The 9,784-nt window shown below is 42.7% G+C and overlaps 1 protein-coding gene across 1 annotated transcript; it reads left to right on the top strand.

The window, feature by feature from the left end:
- The first annotated feature begins 7,022 nt into the window (after nt 1-7,022).
- Nucleotides 7,023-7,947, top strand: LOC110925083 (uncharacterized mitochondrial protein AtMg00810-like). The gene is made up of 2 exons (XM_022169052.1): nt 7,023-7,259; nt 7,369-7,947. The coding sequence occupies exons 1-2, from the start codon at nt 7,023-7,025 to the stop codon at nt 7,945-7,947; spliced, it is 816 nt and encodes a 271-aa protein (XP_022024744.1).
- The last annotated feature ends 1,837 nt before the right edge of the window (nt 7,948-9,784 follow it).

The following is a 9,784-nucleotide window of genomic DNA, read 5'->3' as shown; positions in this document are numbered from 1 at the left end:
TGAACTGCACCGAGTTCAGCTGGTAGGTTTAGTCTGTAGGCTACTTTGCCTATTCTTTCAGTGATTTCGAACGGTCCGACATACCGCGGATTGAGTTTGCCTCGTTTGCCAAAACGAACCACGCCCTTCCAGAGTGAGACTTTCAGTAGCACTCGATCCCCAACTTGAAACTCGAGTGGTTTCCTGCGCTTATCAGCGAAACTTTTCTGACGGTCGTGAGCTGCCGCCATGCGTTGTCGTATCCGTGCAATTCGTTTAGTAGCATCAACTACATGTTCTGGACCTGTGATTTGACTATCCCCCACCTCTGCCCAACAGAGAGGTGACCGACATTTACGTTCGTACAATGCCTCGAAGGGAGCGGCTTGAATGCTGGTGTGGTAACTGTTATTGTACGAAAACTCCACTAACGGGAGATGTTTTTCCCAGCTGTTGCCAAAATCGATAACACACGCCCGAAGCATATCTTCTAGAGTTTGAATCTTGCGCTCAGACTGCCCATTCGTCTGAGGGTGATAAGCTGTGCTCATATCTAATCGGGAGCCAAATGCTTTGTGCATTGCTTGCCATAGTTCTGAGGTAAATCGTGCATCACGATCAGAGATAATAGAAGTTGGCACTCCGTGCCTTGAAACAACTTCCTTATGATACACGTCTGCGAGAGTGGAGAACTTATCCGTTTCCTTAATAGCTAGGAAGTGTGCAGACTTTGTGAGTCGATCCACAATCACCCAAATGGTATCGTTTCCACGCTGGGATCTAGGTAGGCCAGTAACAAAATCCATGGAAATTTCCTCCCATTTCCACTGCGGTATCTTAGGTTGCTGAAGTAGGCCTGTTGGTTTCTGATATTCAACTTTGACCCTTGCACAGGTCAAACATTTGCCGACGTACGTTGCGATGAGGGCTTTCATGCTTGGCCACCAATACGTAGTTTTTAAGATCGCGGTACATCTTATCCGAACCAGGATGTACCGAGTAGCGAGACTTGTGTGCTTCAACCATCACAAGTTTCTCGTAAACCGCCATATAGTGGGACCCAAATACGCCCCGTTACATAGTAGGCGCCGTCTTCCTTTTGTTCTAATTGTTGCCTTGAACCGCGTAAGGCTTCGGCCTTGATGTTCTCTGGTTTCAATGCTTCTACCTGAAGACTAGATTGGATAGTGAGCTGCAAGGCTCGTACACGCCTAGGTGTAGTATCTTTTCGACTGAGGGCGTCAGCCACAACATTGGCTTTGCCTGGATGGTACTTGATGGCACATTCGTAATCGTTCAGTAGTTCAACCCATCGATGTTGATGCATGTTCAATTCCTTCTGCTTGAAGATATGCTCAAGACTCCTGTGATCGGTGTAGATAGTGCACTTGGTACCGTACAGGTAGTGTCGCCATATCTTAAGCGCGGAAACAACAGCTCCCAGCTCTAAATCGTGCGTCGTGTAGTTCCGTTCGTGAACTTTGAGTTGCCGCGAAGCGTAAACAATAACTTTATCCCGTTGCATCAATACACAACCAAGACCCTGAATCGACGCGTCGCAGTAGCCCCCAAAATCGTCCGTGCCCTCTGGCAATGAGAGAATAGGTGCGCTGCAAAGCCTATCCTTTAGGTGTTGAAAAGCCGTTTCCTATGCATTGCCTCAGCGATAAGTGACACCTTTCTATGTCAGTAGAGTAAGCGGCTGTGCAATCTTGGAGAAGTCTTTAATGAGTCGTCTGTAATAACCCGCCAAACCCAAGAATTGGCGTATTTCCGTTGGTGGACGCGGTGCAGGCCAGTTCCTGATCGAATTTACCTTGGATGGATCAACATGAATTCCATCCTTGTTTACCACATGGCCTAGAAAATGGACTTCACGAAGCCAGAAGTCGCATTTTGAAAACTTGGCGTACAGTTGTTCCTTTCAAAGAAGTTCCAAAATAAGTCGCAAATGCTGCTCGTGTTCCTCCTGACTCTTGGAATAGATCAGAATGTCGTCGATAAAAACAATTACAAACTTGTCTAGATAGGGTTTGCACACCCTGTTCACAAGGTCCATAAAGACTGCAGGCGCGTTCGTTAGCCCGAATGGCATGACTAGAAACACGTAGTGGCCGTAGCTAGTTCTGAATGCTGTCTTAGAGACGTCCTCATCCCGGACTCTCAGCTGATGGTAACCTGACCTTAGATCAATCTTAGAGTAGTAGCTCGACCCTTGCAACTGGTCGAATAAGTCATCAATTCGCGGCAGAGGGTAGCGGTTCTTCACGGTGACCTTGTTTAGCTCGCGGTAATCTATGCACATCCTGAAGGTACCGTCCTTCTTTTTCACGAATAACACTGGAGCTCCCCAAGGCGAAGAGCTAGGACGAATAAAGCCCTTATCCAAGAGCTCTTGTAGTTGCTTTGATAGTTCTTCCAGTTCGGTTGGAGCTAAGCGATACGGTGCACGTGCTATCGGTGCTGCTCCTGGTGCTAGTTCAATCTGGAATTCGACCTGGCGATAAGGCGGAAGACCAGGTAAGTCTTCAGGAAACACTTGAGGAAAAATCGCGTACAACTGGGATATCCTCTATTCTCTTCTCTTTCGTTGATGCATTAGTAACAAGTGCCAAGATGGCAGTGTGACCCTTTCGTAAACACTTTTGGGCCTTCAGGAAGGAGATGATGCCAACCACTGCTCCACTCTTGTCGCCTTGAACTTCGAGAGGTTCTTTACCAGAACGGGGAATACAAACTGTTTTCTCCTTGCATAAGATCTCTGCTTGCTGTTGGGATAACCAATCCATACCAATGACGATGTCGAAACTACCCAGAACTATAGGGATAAGATCGATAGAGAAAGTCTGACCAGCGAGGATAAGATTACAACCCTGAACTATGTGCATGGCCTCTAGACTCTTACCATAAGCTAATTCTATAACATGCTTGGTGTTTAAGGGAGTTGGTGCACGTTTTAACATTCGGCTAACTTTCAAAGACATATAACTGGTATCTGCACCCGAATCAAACAATACAGTAACATAAAAGTCGTCGAGAAGAAACTTACCCATTATTACATTAGGATCGCTCCTTGCGTCACCCTGACCAATCACGTACACACGGCCCCGGCGTCATTGCTTCCATTGTTTCCCCCAACGCTATCCCCATTGTCGTCCTTGTTTCCATGGTCATGGTTCTGAGTCTGGTCCTGGTTTATTTGTGGACAATGTCTCTTGTAGTGATCTTTAGCATCACACTGAAAACATCCTTTAAAACTCTGTTGTTGCTGCTGATTCTGTGAAGATTGAGGCGGCCGTTGCTGTTCTTGAGTTACAGGACGTGAGCTCCGACAATCCTTAGCTTCATGACCTATCTTGAGACACCTATGACAACGACCCTTGTTGCACTGACCGCTGTGGTGCCTATTGCATCTGTTACACTTTGGATGATTTCCTCGATATCCACTCTGCCCGCGACTACCAGAAAACTGTTGACTAGGACTCTGGTAGTCATCTATCTTTTGCTGCTGTGCCAGAGGCTGAACCGGGATTAATCCCTTGCTTAGGTTTCCATCCCTCTTGCGTTTGTTGTCACTAGAAGCACATGTAGTAGCAGCTTTAACACGTTTTGGTAGTTTGTTTTGTTCTACTGCCTGGTCTGTGAGACGATGAGCAAGCCGAGTGACTTGCTGGATAGTGCCAAGATTAGGCGCAACCACATGACTCTGAATTTCTGGCACCAGACCCTTGAGGTACAGCTCGATGCGTTTGGTGGGAGGGTCTACCATAGTGGGAAAAAATGTGGCTAATTCATTTGATCTCTTCGTATAAGCCTCAATTTCAGACCCCACCATCTGTAAGTTGAGGAACTCCACCTCTAGTTTGTGAATGTCTTCCCGACTGCAAAACTCTTCCTTAATTAGGTCCTTAAACTCGTTCCAGGGGGTGGCATTAGCAGCTACCAGCCCTAACATTTGAACCTGTGTTTCCCACCAGGTTAATGCAGCACCTTCGAGTGTTCTAGTAGCAAACTTTACTCTACGAGACTCAGGGCAATCACGCACCTCAAAGTCAGTTTCGAGCCTCTCGAACCAATGGAGGAGGCCTACAACTCCCTCAGTACCACTGAAGGTACTAGGTCGGCAATCCTTGAGATTTTTGAAGGTGCAAACAGGTGGCTGAGCGTGTTGACCTATTGTGTATAAGAACAGGACAAGGTTAAACACAAGAGTTGGTTTAGGAGTGTAGGATCTAAAGATCCTAGTGTGAGTTACGACTGCAGGGTATACCTCCTGCTTGTGCGGCTGCAAGTGCCGCAGCAACTTGTTCGTTAATGAGAGCCGTCAACTGGGTTTGTGTCAAGTTAATGTGTCCAGTCATGATCTTCATAGCAAAGGTAACATAAGTGAGAGAGGTTCTCGAATAGTGCGATGACATAAGAGAGTAAGCACACAAGTGTTCTCAAGCAATAACGAATAGTAGGCAATGTAATCTAAGCATACCACGAGCAAAGTTCTATGTAATTCTAGCATGTAGGCAATAAACATAAACCATATTACCTAGGATGTTGAGTCTTGCACGTGGAGCGAGGCGTCGTTGTGGATCGTTGAGCACTGTACTGGTTATAGTCTGGTTTTAATAAAAATGTTTTTCCCTTATTAAAACCGAGTTCTCTATAACCAATGGCTCTGATACCAATCTGTCACACCCCCAAAATCCACCCGCGGAGTATCACTGCTTGGGAGCGTGACTGACCAGGATCAAGCCACCAATCATATAGAACAACGTAAATAGTAAAAGTATATGTAATTTAACCAAACCAATCCATATGAAAGGTGTTCAAAACATAAGCATAAATTTAACGTTTAGCGGAAGCATATGAGTAAAAGCCCAACATAAGTAAAGTATGAAATGTCAAATGTTTAATCAAAGCATTCACGATCCTTGTCCACAACGACCGCGCCTCCCAGTGCAAGCCCCAGGTATACCTAACGACCTGCAAGGCATGTAACAGAGAGTCAACAACTAGTTGAGCGAGTTCACAGTAAGTAAGTTCGTAATAGTAAGTTCTTTTCGTAACATGTGGCTCTTCTAGTCCGATAGTATGTTCTATTAGTGGGGGCTTCCCATATTTATATATACACTAGACTATTTGTAACCATAAGTGTTCTTCTTAACCCGAGAACAGTGGTACGTACAAGGTATACGTAGGTTTTACGTAAGTGCCCTTCTTTACCCGAGGACAGTGGTACGCGTGGGGTTTACGTAGGTTTTACGTAAGTGTCCTTCCAAACCCGGAAGACAGTAGCATGTGTGAGTTTACGTAGGTTTTACGTAAGTGTCCCTCGAAACCTGAGGACAGTTGTAAGTACTTGTTTACGTAGGTTTTACGTAAGTGCCCTGCGTAACCGGAGGACGATGGTAGATAGTCTAGTAGCCGTGTAAGTACGAGTAATTGTTCAATCCCATCATTCAACCCATTCCCAATCCCCGGGAATCCCATGCCTTGGTAAGAGTGTGAACTCACCTTGGTTTGCTCGGTAAGATTAGCTACTTTATTACCAATTGATCAAGCACGTCCTAACACGGTTTATCATATCAATAACAATCAGTTTCGTATTCGCATTGAACCACGTAATTTGTCATACATTGCACAAGTTGTACTTATGAAATACACACATAATCATACACGTTCTAACAGCTAATTAGCAACACCATGCCTTAACCAAGCTAATGACATTTATTCGCACAACACATTTTCATGCCAAGAAAACATGTTTGTTTTACGAGCCCAAGTTCCAAATTACACTCAACAGTCCATTCTAACTTCATTAACTAGATGCAGCCCAATTAGTTCAATTAAGATAATCCTGTATTGGCCCTTAATTTCGGTGCACATGCTATATGGTGAAAAGAAATTAAATGGTTTTAAAACCTTCATGATGACATGCACATGGGATGTTGGAGACATCACACACATACACGAATTAGCAGCCTACTTTTGTGAGTGGGCAATAATTTTTAAAACAATAATCATCATCACATCAGAAGGGTATCACGTGAATATTGGCAAGACAACCAAACTTGGAGCATATTCTTGAAGGTAAGGAATTTAATTAAGAGTCAAGATCATCATATACAATTTATAACAGTTTCAGCATATAGTTGAATCAATCCGAATTTCATATCCTAGCGAGCATTATTCATCATCGGTCACATACTTATCTAACATTCAATAACAAGCACCCTTCTAGCATATCACTTCCGCGTCACGTAATTATCATTCACATAACATAAGACTATCAAACAGTCTCCTGATGCAACACTATCACGACATAGTTCATGGGGAAACAGGATCATGGATTGATTAACACACATGACAACAACACTACATAATCAACATAATAATCGATACAACTAAACATATCATATTTTCACTACTCGAACCTAGTACGCATACAACCGTAATCATTCATTATAAAGCGAACATCATAACTATAGAATCACTATAAATCTAGTAAATCTAGTAACAAAGATTCATTCCCTTCATAATCATTATGAGTCGTTATTCTCATGGCTCATTGATCCGTAAGTTAATTAATCAAGAATACAAGTCACGAACTAACCTGTTTACGAGAGGAAAGAGTGACGTGATAAGCAAGAGGAAGGAAGACTTCGAACTCTAGGGGCTGCTGTCGCGGTTTAGAGAAAAAGGGTGTGGGTGTTTAGGGTTTGCTATCTTTGTGCAAGGAGATTCTGTGCCCCCTAATATGCATTCACGTATACATAAGTTAGAGAAGAGTGGGCCATGACCGATTGGGCTTAAAGGGAAAGACTGGGCCAAGAGTTGGGCTTAATGTGGGTCATGTAATATGTGTTGTGTGCTTATCACTTGTGCAATCCAAGTGTTTGCAAGTGTTTTGAGCCGCAAAACCCATCACTGTGTGGACCAAATGTTTAATGTGTTTGTCATTAATAAGTGCGGCCCACTAAATCCTTAGATGTGCAACATATACAACCATGTCTTACGTTTTAGGGAATTTATTAAGGTTACAAGACTAAATGACACTAATCTCAGAAGTTCGGGTTGTCACATTGGGTCCACTCGGTTACTTCTTGGGTCTTGAAGTTACTCACTCTGATGCCAGTCTTTTTCTTAGTCAGGCGAAATATGCACATGACATTTTGTCTCGTACTGGACTGTTAGATTCCAAACCTGTTGCCATTCCTCTTGCTAACACTAATACTTTTCTTAGCAAGGGTGTTCCGTTTCATGATCATACTATTTACTATTTACAGGTCTCTAGTTGGATCTCTTCATTATCTCACCATTACCAAACTTGACATCTCTTATGCAGTCAATTAAGCCAGTCAACATCTACAAGCCCCTACAACATCTCATTTTCAGTTGGTTAAACGGATACTCCGTTATGTTAAAGGAACAATTTCCTTTGGGTTAACCTTCTCCAAACCAACTTCAACAACTATTGTTGGCTACTTTGATGCAGACTGGGCCCGTTGTATTGAAACCAGACGCTCCACTTACGGTTATTCTATTTATTTGGGTGGCAATCTGGTTTCCTGGAGTGCAAAGAAACAACCTACATTCTCTCGCTCTAGTTGTGAATTTGAATATCGTGCCATGGCAAATACTGCAGCTGAAATCATCTGGCTTACTCACCTTCTTCGAGAACTACACGCTCTACCTATGGCTCGTCCGACTTTGCTCTGTGACAACAAGAGTGCAATTTTTCTAAGTCAAAACCTAGTTTCACACAAACGTGCAAAGCATATCGACATTGATTATCATTTCATGCGTGAGCTTGTTTCCTCTGGTCGTTTCTATACAAAGTTTGTTCCATCCAATCTCCAGGTTGCAGATATTTTCACTAAAATTCTCTCAAGACCTCTCTTTGAAAAACTTCGAGGCTTGCTTCATATTGGTCCCCCGCCTGTTCGATTGACCGGGGGTAAAAGCATAACGTAAATCATGCTAATGATTTACGAAATCATCTCTACTATTATGCGTATTGATTGTATTAAATTTGTATTATTCCGTTTCCTAGTATAGGTTATGTGTATCTCTATATATTGTAAACTGATGTGTATAAAATGCAACATATAAATTACATAATTGTGGCATAAAACTAACCCTTTTTTAGTACTAATGTTGGAAAAAGTATGTTTTTGTCTTCCTTTTGTATTTTCAGGATTAAATGAGCTCAAATGAACAAAAGAAGCAAAAAGGCAGCTAAATCTAACATAAATACAAGAAAAGGAACAAACGTGGCATGCCCGACTCCCCGACAGCATATCCCCGAGCGAAAACAAGAGAACAGAAGGCTGAACACGCCCGGTGCTCAATGAGCACGGGGGCGTGCCTAAGTGTCAGCATAAAAGACAAAGTTGTAGAAGCTTCTATCACCCACCACGGGGGCGTGCCCAGGGGACACAGGGCCATGGTCAACTCAAAGATTCGCAGAATTTGAGGAAATCTTGATAGTACAGATACGCTTCTGCACACGGGGTCGTGCCCAGCGGACATGGGAGCATGGTCAACTAATGTAGACAAACTGCAATTAATGAAGAAAGAGAAGAGGGATAGGCACGGGGCCGTGCCCGAGCTTCTGTTCAGGCTATAAATAGGGGTGCTTAGCTCATTTGCAAACCATCCCTTGGTACACCACCTCTCTCACACTTCACCCACACTCCACCACCACCACAACACCATCATCCACCACCATCATCCATCATAGAGTATGTGAGTAGTCTCGAGATCCAAGATTGACCGTAAGATTTCTTGACAATCAAAGGCCATGTTTGCCTAAGTCTCTTACATCACTTGGTGAAGACAAGCATTTAGTGCAATACTTTTTTTTTAATCTTTTCGCACTTTTTATTTGGTTATGTATTAATGACTTTAATAACTAGTTTTATATGTTGAAGGTGATTCTTCCTTATCATTTTTCTGTGGTGTCTTGGCATTATTTTACTGTCTATATAAAATAAAAGATTTTCACCATTCATATCTCCACGGTCTATGTGGAGATATGTTGGCTACCTGGTCGGGGGTTAAGGGAATGGTTTGGTAAGAGTCTTGCCATTGTTTAGTGTATAGATCCTGCAAGGACCTGGGTCAAATTTAGTAGGACCTCCTGTTAGGAAACTTTATTTGTAAGTAGTGAAGAAAATCACAAATCAGCTGGATCTCTGAAGAGATAACAGTCCTGAAGATCACAACAAAACGAAGAAGATCAAATAGGACAACTGAAATGCGCAACATCTACTTCAAAGAATAACAAGTTGATAAAGAGCTGATTTGGATTATCAGAGAACGTCATTTCTGATGGATTTGATGATATTTCTGATGAAATATCATCAGTTTCTGACGATTCTGATCATCAGACTTTCTGATGATTTGTTCACCAGAATTTCTGATGAAGTGGTTTATCAGAAATTCTGATGAATACCCCCACTTGTCTAAAACCAAGTTCTATCCTGGCACCAATGACCGAAGCAACTGACATTATTGGATATCATGATTACAAAGGCAACTTGAACGTTGGATTCAATGAATATGTCAAATTGCTACTTTATGCAGGACTTATTGCATAAATAAACTATTGTTTATTCATGTACCCGGACTTCTATAAATAGAAGGCCCAACCAGCAGAAGTGTTGGATCGTCGTGTGACCCGAACGAGTCAATCAGAAGAGTTATACATCTATTTCAAAGGCGGAATCAGAGAAATAGACTTGTAACAGCTTGTTTTCCTCTAATTATCTTCTTATTATCGATTCCAAAGCTTTTACAGATCAAATGA

The sequence above is a fragment of the Helianthus annuus genome, chromosome 17, assembly GCF_002127325.2.
Source record: "Helianthus annuus cultivar XRQ/B chromosome 17, HanXRQr2.0-SUNRISE, whole genome shotgun sequence".
Lineage (NCBI taxonomy): Eukaryota > Viridiplantae > Streptophyta > Magnoliopsida > Asterales > Asteraceae > Helianthus > Helianthus annuus.
Note: the sequence above shows the minus strand (reverse complement) of the source record. Positions and strands in the feature narration are given on the sequence as shown.